Source organism: Panonychus citri, unplaced genomic scaffold, assembly GCF_014898815.1.
Source record: "Panonychus citri isolate SS breed McGregor unplaced genomic scaffold, ASM1489881v1 Contig00082, whole genome shotgun sequence".
Classification (NCBI taxonomy): domain Eukaryota; kingdom Metazoa; phylum Arthropoda; class Arachnida; order Trombidiformes; family Tetranychidae; genus Panonychus; species Panonychus citri.
The window spans coordinates 11,598-33,276 of record NW_026515487.1 but is presented as its reverse complement, the minus strand read 5'-3'; the positions used below and the strand labels follow the sequence as shown (position 1 = coordinate 33,276).

Genomic DNA, 21,679 nt, shown 5'->3' with positions numbered 1-21,679 from the left:
TTAAGTTAATTGTTGAAATACAATGAATGACAATTTAAACTAAAAATGGTTTACAATTAAAATGAATTTTTCTCAACTAAATTGTTACAATTGTCAAATCATCTTCTAATTCAACCATTAATATCATCCCAAAATGTTAAATGATGAACAAATTATTGATCGTTAACTAAATTTAATGATTAACAATCAAAATCAGTCTACACCTTGAGTTAATTAAACAAATTGATTAAATTGGTTTGTCTGAGACTTTAATTACATTGACTAAAGTGATTAAGATCAACTGATTGTTTACTAAACTTGAAATTAATCTGATTAGTTGTAGAGCTGAAACTTTTTCTTAATCATCTAGAAAGATAATCTGATTTAGTTCAGGTAAAAATTTACTGATTGTTACTTTTGACTGAACAGATTAAAAGACAATTCAAGATAATCTAATCAATTACAATAAACCATTTTATCCAATTATCTTACAATTAAGTTCAGATGAATGAGTCTCAAGATAAATCATCATGATCATCATCATTTCTGCTGAATTGATTGTAATAATAAAATGTTGATTGTTGATCATCAAATGAATCAGGTTAATTCAATTCAATCATCGTCATAATAATGTTCATTTTGAGAGATGAAAAAAAAAACAAATCAAATCAGTTGCTAATTGTTGCAATCAGGAAAAACACAATCAAAAAATGTTTCAATTTTATTAATATTTACATTATTTCAGTTAATTGTTATCATATATTAATTTTTTTTTCATAAGTAAGCAAAGCAGAAATTAACTAATTAACCTTGATTGATTGTTTATTTTTCAATCCATCTAATGATTATCCCATTCAAATATACTCAATATTTACATTGAATGAAAATATAATAATAATTAGTATACAAAACAATTGAAGGTTGGTTGTTGTTGTTGTTTTTTTGCATTCGCTTTGTTTAAATTAATTAATTGTATCATTAGTAACATTATTATAAGCACACAATTAGGATCAACAATCAATTGATTGGCATAATTAATAAGCATTAAAATAGTCACAATTTTATAATCTCTTGAAATATTTGATGTGTGAAAACAAATATTAACCACTGTTGTTGACTAATCACTGAATCAACTTTTGAAATCAATCAATCAATCAAGGTTAATTGTGTGATTTAAATTAATTGTAAAATATGAAGGCTCTGCTTGTTAACGAGTTAATTATTATTACAAAATATTATCTTGCTTATAACTTTTCTTTTCTTTTGATTATATTTGAGCAGATTTGATTTAATTACTGTTGCAATTTTGATTTTCACAATTAACCTTTGATGGTTTGTTTTTTTTTCTGGTTAATTAATTGTTATTGGTGTGTGTGTGTTGATTAAAACATGATTGGCTTTTCTTTTCGAGCATCGATCACATATTGAGAGAAATTTTTCAAAAACTTTGGATATTCTCGTTTATAAAGAGCTCGTAATACCGATGCAGGAGCCCAACCACCGGGATTAACTGTTGATTAAGATGAAGAGTTTATTAATTGTTTGATTCTGATGATTGGATTATGTGAAATACTTACTTGTTGAACAGTAGATTATTTTGCAGATTAAATTATTTCGAGTAATTGGTTGGCCTTCTTTAGGAGGTTCAATGAAAGTTTCACATGTTAAACTGACTGTCATTCTCATTCTAACACATCTACCGACCTGTTAATTAAAGATGATTAGTGATTAGTAATTAGTTATTGGGAAGTTATTAATTGATGGATTAGTTGACTTACTGGAATGTCATTTCGGTCCGTTGAGTTATTGCATACGATCCAAATATCATCAGGATCTTTTTTATCGGTGTATATTGGTAATGTTGATGGAGATGAATTTGATACAAATGGTGATGAGGAAACTGAAGATGATGTTGATGATGAAGAGGAAGAAGGTGATGATGATGATGATGAAAGTTGACTTGGGTTAAGTTTACGAATATGTGACCAAAAAACTGCATCTCTTTGGGCTGCAGGCCAAACACGTTTATGAATTTGATGAAACACTAAAGTATTTGGATTGATTTCTTCAACGACTTTCATTGATTCTAAAGTGTTTTCCCAATCCCATCGGACATCAGGACTAAAGAAATGATAACAAACTTCATGTCCAGTTATACCTCGAACTGTGTGGACAGCTTTCAATGGATCACAGACAAGCCCATCGACAACAAGATCTCTTGTAAAGTCTCATATCACCTTCGGCGGCAATAATTCCCAACCACCGGTTGTCTCACCATCATCTTCACCGACCTCTAATCGAGCTTGTTTCAATTGGTCAAGAGTCGTTTTATTTATCTCCAACCATAAAGGATGATCACAAATCTCAGGTAAACATGATGAAGGTTCACCAATTTCTTTTGCTCGTAATTTTAATTGTCTCTTTTCCTCTTCTTGTTGATCTTTACGATCTAACATCGCATCAACGGCATCAAAAAATTCTTCCTCTTTAATCTTTGAATGAGGACCTTCTTCATAATCTGGATCGTTAAGAATCATCATCTTTTGATCTTCACTTGATGTTCCTTGTAAGGTAGCGACCAATTCTTCGAGTTTTTCCTCTTTCCACTTCAATTTCCCACTTTCGCTTCCAATTCTCTTCCTTTGTTGCATTAAATCCATACAATGTGATAAAGTTGCTAAGATTCGATGATGAGCAACTATTGCTTCAACCCATCGATTCCTTTCATCTGGAGAATCAGCTCGTAGATACCAAACACTATCACCAAGACTTACATCAAATCGACACTCATCAAATTCATGTAACTAAATAATAATAAGGTGGATAGATCATAGGAACAGTGACAGAGAGAAAGAGGGAGAGATTGGGGTAGGGCGAAGCAAAGAGTGGGAGAGAGAGAGAAGGAAAAAAGAAACCAAACAATTATATTAATTAGTACCCAGACAAAGTGAGAGAGAGAGAGAAATATACTTACAGTTACATTGCATTTGAATACACTCATCGCTCCTCTGCAACCAGAATCTGATTCATCTTCTGATTTAAAGTAAGTCAAGGTTCCATCTTTCAGTAAGATGAATCTCTCTTGCCAACCGTGGATATAATTGGTCCACTTGTTACATATTCCTTGATAGGTGATGTTACTTCCGATTTGATTATCATCATTAATAAAAAAACTATCAGAATTATTTGAATTGCAAATAATTTCCATTTTACTCATGATTAATTTACAAACAAACAAAACATGAATCAACTCAATCAACAAAAACGTAAACAAACACGAAGTTTTATCGGATCTCTCAAAGTATCAGATCCAAGAATCGGCAACGAACGAACATCCAACCCCATCTGGTGGTCGATTAACGAAACAAAATCTTTTTTTCTTCCATAAAAATTGAAAATTGATTTTCTTTCAAAATCAACAATCAACTGATTTCAATTTCGTTCATCTTATAATCTATTCAGGAATAAAATCTGAATTATATTCTTTTCTCTTTCTACTTTTTTCCGTATTTCCATATCATCATCATGATGAACATTTCACTTACCGAATTTTTAAATTTCTTTCTTTACCTTCTCATTAACTTTTCTAATCTTTTCTCGGCAAGTATTTAAATCCCACTTACAATCAACTTTTAAGAATTTGATTATGAATTATCGTAAGAATCAATTTATTTTATTCAATTACTGATTAATTTAATTTTCTCTTTATTTGAATATCGCGTTTTCTTTAGTGAAAAAGTTTTCCGGTAGATGGAGTTGTCGTCGTTTTCTTTCAAAATTTGTTTTTGTTTTGTTTTCTAATTTAAGACAAATTAAACTTTTAATTGTTAAACTTTTCGTCGTCTCATCTTTAATTTAATTGGATTTAATTATTTTATAATTGAACAACACTGTAATCAATTGGTGATTTGGTTAAATTAGAAAGTAAAACTCAACCACTTGTGCCTTATGATATTGGACAAACTCGAGTGATTTGAAAATGTTTGTCACTTTATCTGAATGTTAAATTATTTTGATTGGAATCAAAATAACTTTGCCAATTCCAATAGTTCACTAATTATGGTTACCAAGTTAAAGATTTCAATATGAGCCGACACACAACACCTTCACCAGTTTTCTCAGATTCCTCTGGAATCAGTGATAAATATTCAGATTGTTCATCTAACGATGAGTCTTCGTTGATTAAATCTGAATGGCCTCCATTGAAATATATGTTAATCATTTTTATCATATCATTTACCATTTATTTCAATTCATTATCATGTGGTTTCGCTTTCGATGACATCCCAGCAATTAGAGATAACAAAGATCTTAAACCAAGCACTCCGATCATAAACCTTTTCTCCAATGATTTTTGGGGTACATCAATCAGAAAGGTAATTAAAACAATGGAAAATAATTCTATCCAATTCAATTAATCATCTCTCTGTTTTCATTTTCTTATTTCCATAGGAACACAGCCATAAATCATATCGACCACTGACCGTCCTTACATTTCGCCTTAATTACCTTTTTGATGAACTCAATCCATTTGGTTATCATCTAGTTAACATTTTAATCCACTCAACAGTCTGTTTACTTTACTACAAGTAAGAAATTGGATGAACATGATCGCTTCTTGATTTGCAATTTGCTTCCTAATTTTTCAATTGTATTTCTTTTCTCCATTTTAATTTTATTTTTCTTCTCTTTCATGATCTTTCCTGTAGACTTTGTTTCACCTTCATGCCTAATTCAGCAAGTCTTGTTTCAGCTCTCATCTTTGCTGTTCATCCAATTCATACTGAAGCAGTTACTGGAGTCGTTGGAAGAGCTGAAACCTTATCATCTCTTGTCTTCTTAACAGCTCTATTATTATACATCAAAAGTACAATCAGCAACAAAAATTCTTGTATGTTGGGCCAATTGTTTTGCTTTTTTTTCTATCCTTATATTTTTGCTTCTCAAGCCAATTTCTGTTCTTGCATATTCAAATCTTTCTCATTCCAACTCAACTAATTCATCTCTTTCTCCATCTCTATTTTTCAGCCTGGACTCCCGTTACATTGTCTCTTCTTTTGGCTGGTGTTGCCACTTTCTGTAAGGAACAAGGTATCACTGTACTCGCTGTTATGGCTGTTTACGAAGTTATGATTCTTCACAAGGTTAATCTACTTTCTCAAGCAAATTCGGGAACGAATTGTCTTTTAATTTCAATTCTAACAATTTGTTTCTCTCTCTTTCTCTTTTCTTAGGTTAACTTGGATAATCTGAAAAACTATTTATCTATTAAATCACTCCAATCGAACCGGATGAAAGGCCACTTGTTACGATTAATCCTGATCGCTATTTCTATTGTAATATTACTTTTGATTCGAGTTCATATTATGGGATCACAATTACCGATTTTCACAAAGTATGTTTTCACTCTAGAAAGAAATCAAAAAAGTTATTACACTAATTTCTAAATCTTTTCCTAAATTGTTTTTCCTAATTTTCTTTAGATATGATAATCCTGCTGCAGTAGCATCTTCACCTACTCGGCAATTAACCTTTAACTATTTGCTGGTTGTTAACAGTTGGTTACTTTTATATCCAATGAATTTACTTTGTGATTGGACCATGGGAACAATTAATCTAATTGAATCTATTACCGATATTCGTAATCTTACCACAATTGCCTTCTACATAATCTTAGCCAAACTTTCAATCAAATGTTTGCTCAATCATAGAGAAAGAGATAGAAATATTTTAATTATGTCGCTCAGTCTAATTGTATTTCCATTTCTTCCTGCATCAAATTTATTTTTCCCTGTTGGTTTTGTGATTGCTGAAAGAATTTTATATTTACCTAGTATGGGATTTATCATGTTAATCTCTTATGGATGGTATCTTTTATCCTGTAAATTGCGAAACACTAATCCTAATCTTGAAATTTATCCAAACAATTATATTGGTCCAAAAGTTTACTCCATGGTTCCCTGGTTATCCTGCTATTATCATTCTCAGCTCGAACTTGGCTTAGAAACTACGATTGGACATCAGAATATACTATTTTCACCGCTGGTCTGAAAGTTTGTCAGACCAACGCAAAGCTTTACAATAATGTTGGTCATGTGTTTGAAAGTCAAGGAAAATATCGTGAAGCCCTTGAGTACTTTTTAAAAGCATCGACAATCCAACCCGATGATTTAGGTTCACAAATGAATGTTGGACGAACTTACAACCATTTGGAAATGTACGATTTAGCTGAACAATATCTTCTAACTGCTAAAAGTTTACTCCCTCGTCCGAAAACGGGTCAACAATATCAAGCGAGGATTGCACCTTCTCATTTAAGCGTTTTCGTTAATCTTGCTAATCTAATATCTCGAAATAATTCAAGATTGGAAGAAGCCGATTCACTTTATCGTCAAGCAATTTCCATGAGATCTGATTACACTCAAGCTTATATCAATCGTGGTGATATTCTGATAAAACTAAACAGAACTCGAGAAGCCCAAGAAGTTTATGAAAAAGCTTTACAAATAGACCCAACTAATCCCGATATTTATTATAATGTAAGTCAAATCATAATTAAAAATTCAAATACAAATCAATACAAATCTAATCCCTTTAAACTCTTGTTTATCACTAGCTTGGTGTCGTTTTGTTGGAGCAAAGGAAACCCACTCATGCTTTATCCTATTTTGATCAAGCTCTTAAATTGGATCCATATCATGAGGTAAAAATTGTTGAAATCTAATGATCACAATCGGAAAATTTTCTTTTACTAAAATCAATTCTTTTTTCCCTCTCTCTCTACCATTAGCAATCACTATTGAATTCAGCGATCTTAATACAAGAATCGGGCGATGAACGAGCTCGACCTTTGGCTATTAAGCGTCTTATTCAGTTAATTGAATTGAACAAAGCCAACGAACGAGTTTATTTCAATCTTGGGATGTTATCAATGGACGATAAAAAATATTTGACTGCCGAATCTTGGTTTAAACGAGCAATCGAAAGCCGTCCCGATTTCCGAAGTGCACTTTTTAATTTGGCCCTCCTTTTATCGGACAGTAATCGACCTATGGAAGCCTTGCCTTATTTGAAACAATTACTCAATTATTATCCTGATCATATCAAAGGTCTTTTCATTTTAGCTGATATTTATGTTAATACTGTTAAAAACATTGACGAAGCGGAAAAATGTTACCTCAAAATTGTCTCACTTGATCCTAAAAATATTCAAGGGCAACATAATCTTTGTGTTATTTACGTTGAAAAGGATAAACTTGAAGATGCAGAGAAATGTTTAGTTAAAGTTAGCTCACTCTCTTCCAATCAGGATTATATTGACAAGCATTTACGGATCGTTAGGAATCGTATTGCCAAAAAGAGGATGTTAAACAATGGAAACTCTGCTCTCAACGATTCTTCATCTTCTTCTTTTTCTCCTGATTCAACTTCAAGAACATGAAATGATCATGTTTTTTCATCAATTCTTCATCTTCTTCTTTTTCTCCTGATTCAACTTCAAGAACATGAAATGATCATGTTTTTTCATCAATTCTTCATTCTTCTTTTATACTTTTTTACTTTTACTCTTCATGACTACAACCAGAATCATCAACAACTTTGTTCACTTATGAAAGTTGTTTTCTTGTCTGGGCTTCTCACCTATTCAATTTACTTTGATGATCATCAATCAACCAATGAATCTCTCACCAAGACACACATTTAACCTTTCAACCATCAAAAATTAACAATCAAAAAAATCATTATTGACTGTTAATTGTAATCCTGATTCACTGATCATGTATTTTTTTTCTTGGTCTTTGTCTTTGAATCTTGAGATGATTTAATTTTTTGCCTCTGTTCCTTTAACAATCAGATTACTACAATAATCAACTCGTTAACTAGTCATTCTGATGAGAGATAATCCCAACTTTCACTTGTTAAATCAATTTGCAGCAACAAAGAAGTGTCCTAATCAATTAAATTATTATCCATTCCATTTATTAATCTCTCATGTGACCTAAAGTGTATCTTTAATTCAATTGTATTCTTACTATTAATAATTCATTGATTATTTTCATTCATCTTCGTATCGATTAAATTGAAGATTTTTCTCTTAACGAATGAAAAAATTGACAATCAGAATAATCTGATTGTAAATTAGTTGCTTAATCACTTAATAAATCATTAAAGTGACCACCAACTTGAAGAAAATAATCAATCAACTTGATAGTAATTTAAGAATTGAAAATATTTTCAATCGATTCAGATCAGTTCTAAATCCAGTAAATCCATTTAAGTTGTAACATTTAACTTGATAAGATGACCTCAAGTTTACTATCTAAATCTTTGATTGTAACAATTTGTTTAATTGGATCAATTATCCAATTGAATGATGTGATTGGTGATTTCTTGAAATTTGAGGTTAGATTTGAGGTGACTTATGATTACTCGGAGATATTTGATTTACCTGCGATCGATATCACCATGAACCTTGGGTCAGTTATTAATCGGACTTCATTATACAAACGATATCCCATTGAATTAGGTCAAATTTGCCGAAATCTAACCGAGCGAAAGAATCTAAAAATAACCTCATTGCAAGATTATAATCGATATTGTTCAAATTGGACTGGACCAACACCGATTGTCTCATATAAACTATTATCATTTCTCACTATTGGAGATATCAGAAATTATTGCCCTGACCTAAGGTCAAACATAATCTCTATCAGTTTAAATGGTTACGAAGGTAACATATTAACTCGTGGCTTTTGTAAAATTGATCATTTCCACACTGGGCTTAATTATATCATTAGAATCTCGTGTCGAAATGGTTCAAGACCATTTCAGTTTCACTTTTCTCGAGAGTTGGACGGATCCAGTAGATCGCCTATCGTTTGTTTCGTAGCTCGTAACTTTCCAGAGTTTGGATTTCGTTTGGTTTCAATAACCTATGAACCCGAAACTCGCATCAGCAAGTACATCAGAATACTAACGAATTATTTTACAGTTAGATCGCATACTCGTCGACTTGTTCGGGAAAATTTACCTTGGCCTCGGAAAACTAACTGTTCAAGTTACAATAAGAGGACATCTTTACATAATTGTCTGAATCAACAATTCGCTGCTTTTAATTGCGTCTATTCTGATACAGTACATTCGTTCAACGAAGACAATCAATATCCTCCCAATTTCCGTTTCTTTAATCTAGAAAACAACGATCTGCTCGAGCGAATCGAAAAGATCTGTTCGAATGCTAACCCTTCACCCCAATGTAATTATATCGATTATGAGACGACATATTATTCGTACCCGACACCGAATTACGTCGAGAATAGAAAAATCTGCTTAGAATATCCCAACGAACCCGATCTGATCATTCGAGCTTATCCAAAATCGACAATTACTGATCTTCTAATCTACATCAGTAGTATTTTCGGCCTTTGGTTCGGCTTATCGATACTCGATGGTCTCAATCATCTTAATTGTTACAAAAAGAATCGCAGATTCAATTGATTTCGATCAATTTTGATTAATCAATGAACAATTGTAATCATTTAAATCATTCCAATGGGAAGAAAAGTCATCAAAAAGTAAACAATCAACACAATTAACTTTTGTTTTATTATTCTATTAATAAATTAGTATGATTAATGATCAATTATGATTAAAGAGTCGGTTGAAGCCGGTTAATTGTTGATTACTCGTAATTTAATTACAACAATCAAACTGGTTATTCTGGGTTAGATTAACCAGGAAAAAAAAATCATAAGACAAAAGTAATTAAATTAAACATCTCGTCAATTTGAGGTTTACCATGATTACTTAATTGTTGCAATTTAAACGTTTCAATTAACATTAATATTGTATATAAATGATCATCTAAATCAACAATTAAACATGAAAGTGTTCAATTAAATGAGTACAATTAACTTTCAGTAAGTAACTTAATTGTGATTAAATTTCAATTGAATAATAATTAATGGGGTTGTTTACATTCAATCAGCTTTAATTACTACAATTAAGAAAATAAAAATCGCAATTATCTTCTTAGCAATTTAACGTCAAAGTTAATCAGTTAAAGATAAACATTTTAAACAATCAAATTAAAAGACAATTTTAATCAATAGTTAATCAACTTGTTGATAATCATAACAATTTGTTGATTACATGTTAGGTAATTAGTATTTGATTAACACTAATTAACTTTTCCAGTCTATCAGGATCTCGAGTGTTTCAGTCTGATTGATAGAAAACAGAAATCTTGTTAATTGTTATCATTTAATTGGATGAGAAACAAATTAAATTTAACTAACATGAGGTGATTTCTATGTAGAGTCAGATGATCGTTTAAACTGATTGTAATTCATTCAAAGTAAAATATCAACCAGACAATTAATCTAATCAGTTGATTAATTGTATTCCATTCAATTGGTGATAATTAATTTGAGAGTTTTAATCATAATCCCATTTTTTTTATTTTGATATTTTTTTTTCGTTAACATTTTCAATCAATTTTGTTTTTTAAATGCATGGGGAGAGAGAGAGAGAGATGTGAAAATTTATCATTTGAATCCATGCAAATTTGGGTGTAATGGTGAGTTGATAATTAGATTGTTACAATTAAATAGAATTTAATTGTTACTAATTTCGTGTTTACAGCAAAGAGAGACCAGAGGGAAAAAAAGGAGTACCAATTAGTAGTAAAAATGAAATTGTTTCCATTGAGAAGCCAATTGAGATACGTTTAGGTTTTTGTAGGAGGTTGTTGGTGGTTTTTGATTAAACATTTTATCCAGAATGTAATCAAGGACAGGAACAAGTTAATTAACTCGAGTCAATTAATAAACATCAAAATTCATCATGATAATTTCATCGTGTTTCATGGTAACCAAATCTTAATCACATTTCCTTTTTGCAATGTTGCGTTATTATTGTTACACCAATGGGAATAGTTGTTGTTATTTATTCATTTAGAAATACATAAATATTCCCATCGAGATTGATTGTTGATTAACTGGATTTAATCAGATTGTTGAAATCTGAGTTAATATTAAGAGAGAAGAGACAAACATCATGTTCATTTGTAAATCTGTTTGCAAATTTTCTGCTGGTCTCATTGTTGTTTTCATTCATCTCAATTTGTATCAAGGTAAAATTAATTATACCTTGATAATTTTACTATTTAAATGATAATCAAATTCGTCACCAAAGTAAAATTAAATCCTTTTGTCATTCGTTTAAAATTTGATCCAAAAGTTGCTTGAGTTTTACAGTTTTTCCTCTTTGCTGTTGATGGTGTTGTTGAACTTTTTTCCATTGTTATTGTTTATAAATATAAATTATATTTTATCATGTTTATGATCAGGCTTCTCAATCATTATTGGTTTTAATTAAATTGTTGATGATTTTTTTTTCTGTTCTTTCAAATGATTTATAGAGAAGGTGTTGTAACTTGATGATGATAGAAACTTTGTTTTTTCCATTCATTTTTGTATATTTACATTTTGTTTTAAAAAATCGATTCATCAGTCACCTTGACTTCCATCCGTTAATTTTTTTGTAAATTTTGTCGTATTCAGTTTTTAAACTTTTGCATTTAAATGATTTTTTGAGATGTAATTTGTTGATTTACTAATCAAACAACAACAACCATAATCTAGTAGACGATTTGTCCCAGAAAGATTACATCTCCATTGAAAATTGTGGCTCTTCATTGGTTGCTATATGATGAAAGAGAAAGGGAGAGAGAGAGAGAGAAAGATAAATATATGTGTACAGAGGAGGAAAATGATTATCAATCATGGGATTCATCATGAATCGAAGGCCAAATGGGATCAGAAACTCACCTGATACAGCCTTTTTAGGGGCAGTAGTAGTTGCAGGGGTTGTTGTTGTTGTTGTTGTTTTTGTTGTTGTTACGGTTGATGGTGTTGGTGATGTTGCTTTAGATTGCTCAATCTTTTTCTGAATTGTTGCTGATTGCTCAGATTTTATTAAAGATGAGGGTTTAAATGGTGATTTATTTTCCTTTAGGCTTTCAGGTGAAATACCCGTTGTAACACCAGCTATGTAGGGAAGATTTTTGGGTGGAGTTGATGCAATGGGTGAGTTTCTCATCTTTAGGAGGAAACTTCGGTCATAAATAATTCTGGTTCCTAAGAGAGTTAACAGAAGAAAAACAATTTAATTAGTAAAATAATGTAGAAAACAAAAAGAAATCAACGATTCAAATAATCAATAGGTCAACAGAGTCAACACATTACAATATCTAATAGTTGATGATAGTTTCATGATGATTCAAATCAAATAGATTGAAAATTAATGCTGATTAGTAGAGAAAAAAAAACAATAATATTATTGATGTTCAATTCGATCCTAAAATAGTGATAATTGCAAAATCAAGAGAAAATTAAAGAGTTAACAATAACAAATAACAACAACAATCGGTACATAATGGAGATTGGAAAAAATAAGAACGAGATTAAGTAATCAAATAGCAGAAAATAAAGCTGACAATGTTAATTTAATGAGACCATCACTTAACCATAATTAAAAGTAAAAACAAAAACAATGATATATATTATTAATTGTATATTAATAATGACAATCATAGGAAATAAACAGAATGATAATAAAATAATGATAACAACAATAATAATAAAGTGTCATGATTTAATAAAGATCATAGGACTTTAACTGATCGCGAAATTGATCATCAATCTTAAACGACAGGCATCTGGTTAAATTGTTACTTCAACAATTAAACTTGAAAACTAATATCATGAGTAATTAATATTAAGTACGAGAGAGAGAGAGAGAGAGACATGTAAGCAATGATTAATCAATGTAATTATCTCTGTAAGACAAATTGTAACAAGTTACTCGAATGAAGAGTAAAGAAAAGTTTCTAATAACAATAAATTAGAAAATCAGATTGAAAGAAGTTAATTTTCAATTTAAAGATTCAAGATAATGAAAGAGACTAATTAAATCCTGAGGCAGTTTAAAAAAGGAAAGTTAATAACGAAAAAGAAAACAAATCAACGTTAAGAACCATAAAAAAATATGAGAGAGAGAAACTCATGTGACAATTTGATATTGAGCCTAAGACAAAAGAAGAAGAGTGAGAAAAGAATAAGAATTTGATTTGATCATGTGTTTCTCTTTCTTGATTCTTTCAAAAGTCCTTCAAAGAAGTAAAATAATAAAATGAAGTTCATAAACTATTCATAAAGAAATAGAAACAGAGAGAAATCATGAGACATCGCTGTTCAAGGAGCGTTGAAGCTCTTGTTCATTTCGATGAGGTGATAAACCCATGACACTGAGAGAGATGAGGATGAAAATATTAAATAACAGAGAAATATGAACATGTTATTTTAGATAAACCGGATTTTCATTTCTCTCTCTCTCTCTCTCTCTCTCTCAATTTCTCAAGCAGAGAAAATTTACTTTTCGAAATTAGTTTATTTTCTCAATTGGTGAAATCATTGGATCATTTCAAGAGATATAAAATCCGAAAAGCTAAATTAACCTGGTGATTGTTTTTGGTGTTCTAATTAGAAAATTTTTGAAGGATATCAACTAGAGAAAGATAATGAGAAAGGGAAAGCAGAGAGAGAGAGAGAAGATGAAAAGTTGATTGCATGTTGTTATACTTGCGGGAATATGCAACTTGGCAATAAAAAAGAGTCAAATGACTATCAATCAACAGACAAAACCAACTTTGCAAGTTGTTGGAGTTTTTTGTTTAAACCTCGTGACTTGTGATTCATCAAACAACAGACAATATGGCGGCTCAATTACTTTAACCTATTCTTCATGTGATCAATAGAGAATATCGAAAGAGAAAAAGATTAACAATATTCTACAGAATAGATATGGAGATAATCCATTTTTCGTTCCTAAATAACAACTCACAAGAGGTGAAAGTTAAAAAGAACAATCAAACCAATCAACTAACCCTGACGAATAGAATAGAATAGAAAATTAGTTTAAAAGAGAAAATGGAGAATATTCGATGGAACGAAAATAGAATATGAACAGAAGAAAAAAACAAGACTACTTTTCGTACGTTTTAAGGATTTGAATTGAAATTTCACCATGAATTTATGAATCGTTAACTAAATGATTGAATTAATTGTTAACTTACCTCCAGGAGTAGTTGCAAACATTGTTCCACCCGGAGTTTGGCAGTAATCATCCGGTAATTGAGAGAGATTGGTCAATTGAACCTTTTTAGTTGGTATTTTGAGACCACTAACACCAGTGGTTGATTGTTTTTCAGGGGTTACTCTTGAAAACATGATTGTATTTAATTTTTATAGAAATGACAAAAAAAAAAGTTCCAAACAATGAATAGATTGAATCGAAAAAGAAAATTAAAAATACTATTGGTAGTTTTATGTTAGGCAAAGAAACACAAGTGATGTCAATGGAAGTGAGAGTTTTAATACAACATAAAAATAGAGAGAGAGAGAGACACAAATTGAGAAAACAATAAATTGTTTATAAGAAGAAAATGTTCAATTAATTAGAGAATTAAATTAAATCAAAAAAGAATAAAATAAAAATAAGTTACATGAGAAAAGAAAAGACAGAATAAGAGAAAATCATTTTGTTCTTCTCTTTATAAACAGAAAATAGAGAAGAAAAATAAACAACATGGAAACTCCTCCCATTCGCTTCTTACGTAGTCGATTCTCTTTCGATTTTCACTGTCTAATTTTCTATTTTCAAGGTTTTTTTCTCTCTCTTACCCAAATTACTTTTGTTTTGGATAATTTATTTTCGACCCTTAGCCCCGATCATCTTTATCTTCTTCATCTCGTCATCATTTTCGTTTCAAAATCTTGGTATCATCAACCAACAAAGAGTAATTTTCATCTTCTTTCTTCCATCTTCCATTATCTTCTCTGTCTAAATTATGTAGAATTTGTTTATTTGTTTATTTCCCTCCTTTTTTTGGGTCTTTGTTTTTCTGGTTTTTTCTCTCTCTCTCTCTCAGGGGTGATGATTTCTTTGTTTATAATTACATCATGATTAGAATAACTGTTCACGTTTCGAATATAAAATTTAATCATCCTCATCACCTTTTTCTTTTTTCTTTCATCTTGTTCTAGGTCAATGGTCGATGATGAATCGTTGGTATCATCAACTTGTTTATCATCATTTGTATTAGAAATTAATTCATCTGGTTTGGATTAAGTAAACAACAAGGTATGTGAGCTTCTCTCTCTCTCTCTCTCTCTGTCTCTTTCTATCACCTTGTCGCCATCTTGTTTTCCCTCGTTCTTATTCAATCATTTTCCAAAAAAAAAAAGGTTTTCTTATCTTCTTCTTATCCTCTAAATAATCACTATTTGTTGTTACATCATCTCTGTCATCATCATCATCATCAACCCTTTTTTACGATCATCTGATAATCATCATCATTGTCATCACCTGAATGTGAATTCTTTTTTTGTATTGGCACCTTCTTGGTTCAGGTATGTACTCAGTCACCTTATCTGATTCATGATTTACACCATAAAACTCATGAGACTTTTCCCATTTTATCATTCACACAATACACTTAATCTTGAATCATTTTCGCTTCTTATCTGATGCTCACACTAATCAATATTATTACAGATTACATTGTATGTGTGAGTTAATCATCCTCATGCTTTAATCATGATTTAAGCTTCAATATAATAATTGATTAGCATAAAATTGAAACAAACAACATCACCTACAACAGCTACAACAATAGATATCAATGTGGTGATGATTTTTTTTATCTGGTGATATTTAACTTAATCTCTTGTATTTTATTAGCATTATTATTCTTGATTATCAATTAGATGGATTTCTGATTATTCATGGTTGTATCTCTTTAATTGTTGTTTACTCCAGTTTTCTAGAGCGAGAACCCCAAAGGATAAAACTGGTTCAATTGGAGGGAAATGGATGGATTATTGTGATGATAATTAACCAGATAGAACGTGATTTGTATCTGCTAATTACAGTAATTTAGTTTATCCACAATGTGAATGATCCTGATAGTATAAATTGTTATTTTCTATTGTTGATATTAGTTGATTAAGTAATTTTCTAATCCAATTATTAGCGATTATTTTGTTTTGTTTCCCATTCCATTGGGAACATATTGATTGTTAACAATTAGTGATTTATGGTTGATTTTTGTAGTTCCTTCTTCCGTATGATTCAATTCTAGAGAGAATTTTATTTCGTTCCTTCCATAACCTTGACTGATTTTCCACTTCGAGCAGATTTAAATGAATATTAGTTAAGTTTATCATTCAAATTTTAGGCTGATTACCTTGAATTAACTGTTAGTTTATCTAAATTAACAATATGATTAACCAACGAAATGCTGTAATTTCTAGAAAAATAATCGTATCTAAATTTACCTAATCTTTTCTGTTATTAATTTTCCCTCTTTTATTTGTTTACAATTTAGAAGAAATTTGATTGTTCATGGTTCTTTAATCTCTCTCTCTCTCTCTCTCTCTCTCTCTCTCTCTCTCTCTCTCTCTCTCTCTCTCTCTCTCTCTAATCGTTGTTTACTCCATTTTTGCCAAATTCCAAGGAAAAGAGGAATCAAATGAGATAATCGGAGGGAACTCACAATCCATGGATTCTGATGGAGATCATGAGAGGAGGAAGAACGTGATTTAAGTCAAGTAACTGAAGGAAATGAATTCGAAGACGAAAACAACGAACAAAAATCATGGATAGAATCAGCGAACTTTTTTCTGCCTCTCTCCAGGAAGAAGAGAATGCGAAGATGAACGAAGAAAGTTTTAAAAATAGACGATAATTAACTGATTAAGGGGAAGATTGTGATGAAGATTGTGATGATGGAAAAAGGAAAAGGTTATTCAGTAGCAATGATCTCTCCCAATTGATGAGTATGATGAAAAATACCATAGACAAAACAATATCCTACTCAAGGTGGTTTTCCCATTTAGATTTTAATGATTGTATTGATTAATCAATATGATAATTATTCTCATCCTTTTGATTACTTTTCATCTTAATCATTATTCAATCAACCATCAATTTCATTCTGAAACGTGGTTCAGCCTTAAGGTGTCTTATTGTTCAAGTCAAACAAGTGATATTGTAATAGGATTGGAATCAAATGGAATACAAGTAAATTAATTACCACGAGAAAAGTTTTGTTAATTGTTGATGATTTTCTGGTTAAGTTTCAAAACTTCAATCAATAACCTGACAAGATGATAATCATGATCGCTGGTTGAGTGTGGTTCAATTTTCCTTTCGAGTGATTAGTTAATTTTGTGATAATCTAAACAACATTTAACTTGATTGTTTCGATTCCGGTTATTTTATTTGCTTTCTATCAATCGTTGATAGTTTTACACAATTAATCTAACCATTGATCATCTTATTGATTGTTGATAACAGAACTTACAATTACAATCTTTTGATCACTTTTTTGCAACAATCAACAGAAAAAAACACTTTTTCTCATCAACAATTAGTCATTGTAACTGTTAATTGTTACATCTTTGGTAAACAATTCCCAATGAAATTCAACATATGACTTACTGATTATTCTGAATTGAATCTCTAATGATTACAAATCAATCAATTGATTTATTCCTCTGACAATTTATTTCAATTTCAATCTTACAATGACACTTGGTAATCTCAATTTACTGTTAATCTTAAACGCGTTCGAAGTTAATTGTAATTACAATCAACAAGGAATTGAACTAATGTCCAATTGTTTGAAAGAAAAAATTTCCACAACCTTATTTGATATTCAGAAGTTCAGAACTTTTTCTGACGATGGAGGATCATCATGATCTTCGAACTCTAAAATTGAGTTCTTATCATTAATTCAGCACCATGAACATATATTCTATTGATAATCGTCAGAATTTCTGAAAATTCGGATAAGGTAACAATTAACTATTTTCGTTGTTGGAGTTAATTGATGCCCTTACCTTGGAGAATCAAGAATCTGTGTTAATTTTTTTTTTTCATCTCACAGAAGTTGATGAATCTTTTCATGGAAAAACAAAACTTTGTCACCAATATTTCACCTTGAGTATGAATCTTCATTTGAATTATATTATCTTCCTATTACCACGTTTTCTCAGTTTTCATTTCAATTCTTACCTTTTAATGTTTTCAGTTTTCTCTTTACCAGTTACCTTTATTTACTCACCTGTGAAATAAAAGTTCAGCTGAATTTACCTTTAAGATTATTCATCATTCTCATGTCATCTCCCCATTCATATGACCTGTAAGAAAATCACCAACGTGTCTTTTCACTTCATTTCCTGATGATGAATTTCCATGACTCATATTCAGTCGATTATTGTCTGAATCAACAGAAATATCAGATGAAAACAAAAGGATTGCGATCTCAAAGTGATTTTTAAGGTGAACGACAATCAAGATTTGGATAAACAATTAAACATTGGGAACAGAAAATATCATCATGTGTAAATATCAACAACAAGGATGAAACAATGAGCTTACAGAGTGCAAACATCATCATTGTTGTTGTTGTTTTCTACTCCATTTAAATGATGCGGAAAATGATGCATCTTGATAAGTTAATTAGTTGATACAATTAAATTGGTTGGGTGAACAGGATTGAAGAGAGTGAGAGAGATACATTTAGATAGCTGTTAAATATGTGTAACCTTTTTTTTTCTTGCCTACACATCATTATCTTCATCATCTTGATGAAACTTAACAACAACAACATCAAGTAAGCATCATGATGATAAGTATCATGAGACAGTTGAAAACAAGTTGAAATGATGAACAAAAAAATCCTTGTGACTTCAGGCATCAGAATATGTCATATGTACCTTGTTATTTTCAACTTAACCCAACCGTTGATTGTTCATGATTGTTCATCATTGAACTTTGCTGTTGTTGTTTTTTTTTCATGAAAAAAAAGTTCCGTTTGTCACCAGAAATTGTTGCCAAAAAGATTCATATTTATCCTCCAATAGTTGTCACAATTATTGATTATCTAATTTGAAAATTAACTTCAATTGATTAACTTTTTCCTCTCTTTTACTTTCATATGATTTTCCTCACACAGATTCTCATTCCCATGGTATTTAATTATGAACATCAAGGTCATTGGAATATCTCTCTCTCTCTCTCTCTCTCTCTCTCTCTCTCTCGAATCATCATTATCCTTGGAAAACATCCTCTCGATTTCATCATCATCTCTCTCTCTCTCTTTCTTTCTTTCTTTCTTTCTTTCTTTCTTTCTTTCTTTCTTTCTTTCTTTCTCTCTCTTGTAAAATTCAATATCTTCATCATCATCTTGTTATTCATGTTTGAGTTCATGATGAAAATGATTTCGTAGACAAGATTGAAAATAATATAAAATTAGTTACGTAAATTGTAATTATATTTGCCAACTTTTATAAATCTAATTCTGGGATAATTTAAATATTCCCTCTGATTACTATTACAATTTATAAGTTGGCATAAATTTCCTGTCTAGGCTTATATACATGTTACTTTTAAATGTAATTTATTAATTATTGTGATTATACAATATTGTTGAAGACAATTTATCAATGTTGTTGTTTTTCAACATCTTCTCATTTGATTTGTAAAGCAACAATTAAGCTTGTAATTTGTATAGTAATTTAAATACTCGTGGTGTTGTTGTTTTTGTTGTTCAATTGATAAAATTGATGACGATAATGACGATAATGATGATAATGATGATGAAATGGAAACAACTTTTCAAGGTTGGAAAACTCCTTTTAACTTTTTCCTTTTAAATTTTGTTTACTAATTAACTTTTTGTTTTCTTTTTCCTAATCAATTTCCTCTTACAGGGTCAATGAAGAAAACGACTTGAATCAATCAATTGAAATCATCTGATGATCACAATCAATTTATTTGTCTCGGTTTTTTAATCATTGTAACAATTATAACAACGAAAACAACGTGAAAGCTGAAATTTTAAATTTAATTGTTGATCCTTGTTCCAGTTGATTGGTTAATTGTTGTGTTTACCCTTTAATCAGGCAAAACCGGCTTTTCAAATGATTACAATTTGTCATTGATTTACTTTACTTTTTTTCATAATCAAACTCACATGATTATTATCCAGGTAAATTGTCATCTCATTTTCAATTTAACCTTGTAATTTATTTATCGCTTTCATCATCATCATCATTAAATTATGAATCATTTTCATTGTTTACCTTAATTTCATAATTACTTTTGATTGTTAATCTATTTTGGCCATTCGTTGATTGTTATTGATTCTCAGACACAATTAACTCTAAAACTATATCCTATTACAATAATAACTATGAATAAACAAATAAGAGAGAGAGAGAGAGAAAGGCAAAAAATAGTTTTATTTGATTGATAGGTAATTAGATTCACCGATTAAAACTAATCAACAACAAGATTTAACAACAATTTGTTAATCACTGGAAATTGAGCTGCCATCTAATGGATTCCAATCAAATTAATACTTTTCCAACTTTTCAATCATCGATCATTTTCAATAAGATCATTAATCAGATTAAAAAGTTAAATCATTCAGATTGAAATTTGATCAGTAATTAATTAAATGAATGAAAAGTTTTCACTAAGAAAGGAAAAGTTTTTTTTTTGTTTTCGAAAAAAGTTACAATGTCAACCAATAGATGGCGCGACTAAACAGGAACAGGAAAATGAAGTTTTTGTTTTTTAATTGTTTTTCCGGTTAAAAATTGTCATTATTAATTATCCTGATCATTAGTTTTTGATATAATCAAATGATTATCATCTGCGACATTGGTAACAAGCTGTTTCTGGGTTGATTGTGAAAACGAAAACAACATATGACCGTGAAAGAGAATCAATGAAAAGGTTAAATTATTGATTAAGAAAAAGAATTAATTTCTCCCTTAATTTTAAATTAATCGAAATTAAGAATCAAGCAGATGAATGAGAGAGAAAACAAAGTGACCTCTTGTTTTTCTTAATGATGAAGAGTAAAACTTTCGATACAATTATCGTTAATGAAGAGAAGATTGAAAAGTGATGATTATCTAGTTAATTGTCTTCGATCAAATCGATTTAGAACTTTTCTTTTCTTTTCTTTATTTATCTGGAGAAGACAGAGAATTAATTTGACCAGAAGAAGAAAATCGAAAAAGTTCTCTTTCTTTCAAATGAGCTAAAAATAGCAGAAATGATATTCGGTTAAAAGAAAGAGAAATTCATATGTAATCAATGATTCTAAGAAAAGGTGAATTAATATAAATGAGAGAGAAGATGATGATTAAATAATCGATGGGAGAAAATGACAGTTATCATATTGAGAGAGAAATGGAACATTATTAAAATTGGAGTGAATTGAAAATTTTAATTCTAATTGGATGAAGAGAAGAACAAACAAAAATAAAAGGTAACACTTTTACTTTTTGGTGGAAATTTGTAACCCAAAGAAAGAAAGAAAGAAAGAAAGAAAGAAAGAGAGAGAAATGATGATGATGATGATAACAAGAGATGATAAAAGAGAGAGAAAAGAAAGAGAAAGAAAATACTAGAAAAAGAGAGACAGAGACAGATGATGAGAGAAAGAAAGAAAAGATGAAAGAACATGAGAGAAGAAGAGAAATTAAATAGACAGAGAGAAAGAGAGAAATGGAAGATGAGGAAGAAGAAGAAGAAGAAGAAGAAGATAGAATTGATG

At 30.2% G+C, this 21,679-nt stretch overlaps 2 protein-coding genes, 1 long non-coding RNA gene and 1 pseudogene across 15 annotated transcripts; 2 read left to right on the top strand and 2 right to left on the bottom strand.

Moving 5' to 3' along the window:
- Positions 1 to 1,223: 1,223 nt before the first annotated feature.
- LOC128387326 (ceramide transfer protein-like) lies at positions 1,224 to 3,260 on the bottom strand (annotated as a pseudogene).
- A 521-nt stretch (positions 3,261 to 3,781) lies between these two features.
- On the top strand, positions 3,782 to 8,038 carry LOC128387322 (protein O-mannosyl-transferase TMTC3-like). Its single transcript, XM_053346494.1, is given in 9 exon segments — positions 3,782 to 4,355; positions 4,432 to 4,568; positions 4,689 to 4,870; positions 5,008 to 5,123; positions 5,214 to 5,374; positions 5,463 to 5,905; positions 5,908 to 6,518; positions 6,596 to 6,682; positions 6,770 to 8,038. Coding segments are annotated over 9 exon segments (2,679 nt in total). The 5' UTR covers positions 3,782 to 4,064; the 3' UTR covers positions 7,421 to 8,038.
- A 3,292-nt stretch (positions 8,039 to 11,330) lies between these two features.
- On the bottom strand, positions 11,331 to 14,408 carry LOC128387325 (eukaryotic translation initiation factor 4E-binding protein 3-like). The gene is made up of 3 exons (XM_053346496.1): positions 14,117 to 14,408; positions 11,811 to 12,119; positions 11,331 to 11,684 (listed from the first exon to the last, which is right to left on the bottom strand). The coding sequence occupies exons 1-3, from the start codon at positions 14,268 to 14,270 to the stop codon at positions 11,647 to 11,649; spliced, it is 501 nt and encodes a 166-aa protein (XP_053202471.1). The 5' UTR covers positions 14,271 to 14,408; the 3' UTR covers positions 11,331 to 11,646.
- Positions 14,409 to 14,637: 229 nt separating this feature from the next.
- Positions 14,638 to 20,185, top strand: LOC128387323 (uncharacterized). Of its 13 annotated transcripts, XR_008325015.1 has the most exons (8): positions 14,638 to 14,839; positions 15,087 to 15,183; positions 15,288 to 15,452; positions 15,862 to 16,010; positions 16,559 to 17,899; positions 17,993 to 18,049; positions 18,137 to 19,100; positions 19,821 to 20,185. It is a non-coding gene; the product is annotated as an uncharacterized LOC128387323 (long non-coding RNA). The 13 variants fall into 13 exon arrangements; XR_008325008.1 differs by having other exon boundaries at positions 17,993 to 19,100; XR_008325012.1 differs by having other exon boundaries at positions 16,559 to 18,049; positions 18,152 to 19,100.
- The last annotated feature ends 1,494 nt before the right edge of the window (positions 20,186 to 21,679 follow it).

What these genes read in the sequence shown, in the direction of transcription:
- LOC128387325 (XM_053346496.1), bottom strand. Translation starts at nt 14,270, where the DNA reads ATGTTTTCAAGAGTAACCCCTGAAAAACAATCAACCACTGGTGTTAGT. An exon ending in GTTTGCAACTACTCCTGGAG is followed by an intron (nt 12,120 to 14,116) that starts GTAAGTTAACAA and finishes TAACTCTCTTAG; the next exon opens with GAACCAGAATTATTTATGAC. An exon ending in CCCTAAAAAGGCTGTATCAG is followed by an intron (nt 11,685 to 11,810) that starts GTGAGTTTCTGA and finishes TTCATCATATAG; the next exon opens with CAACCAATGAAGAGCCACAA.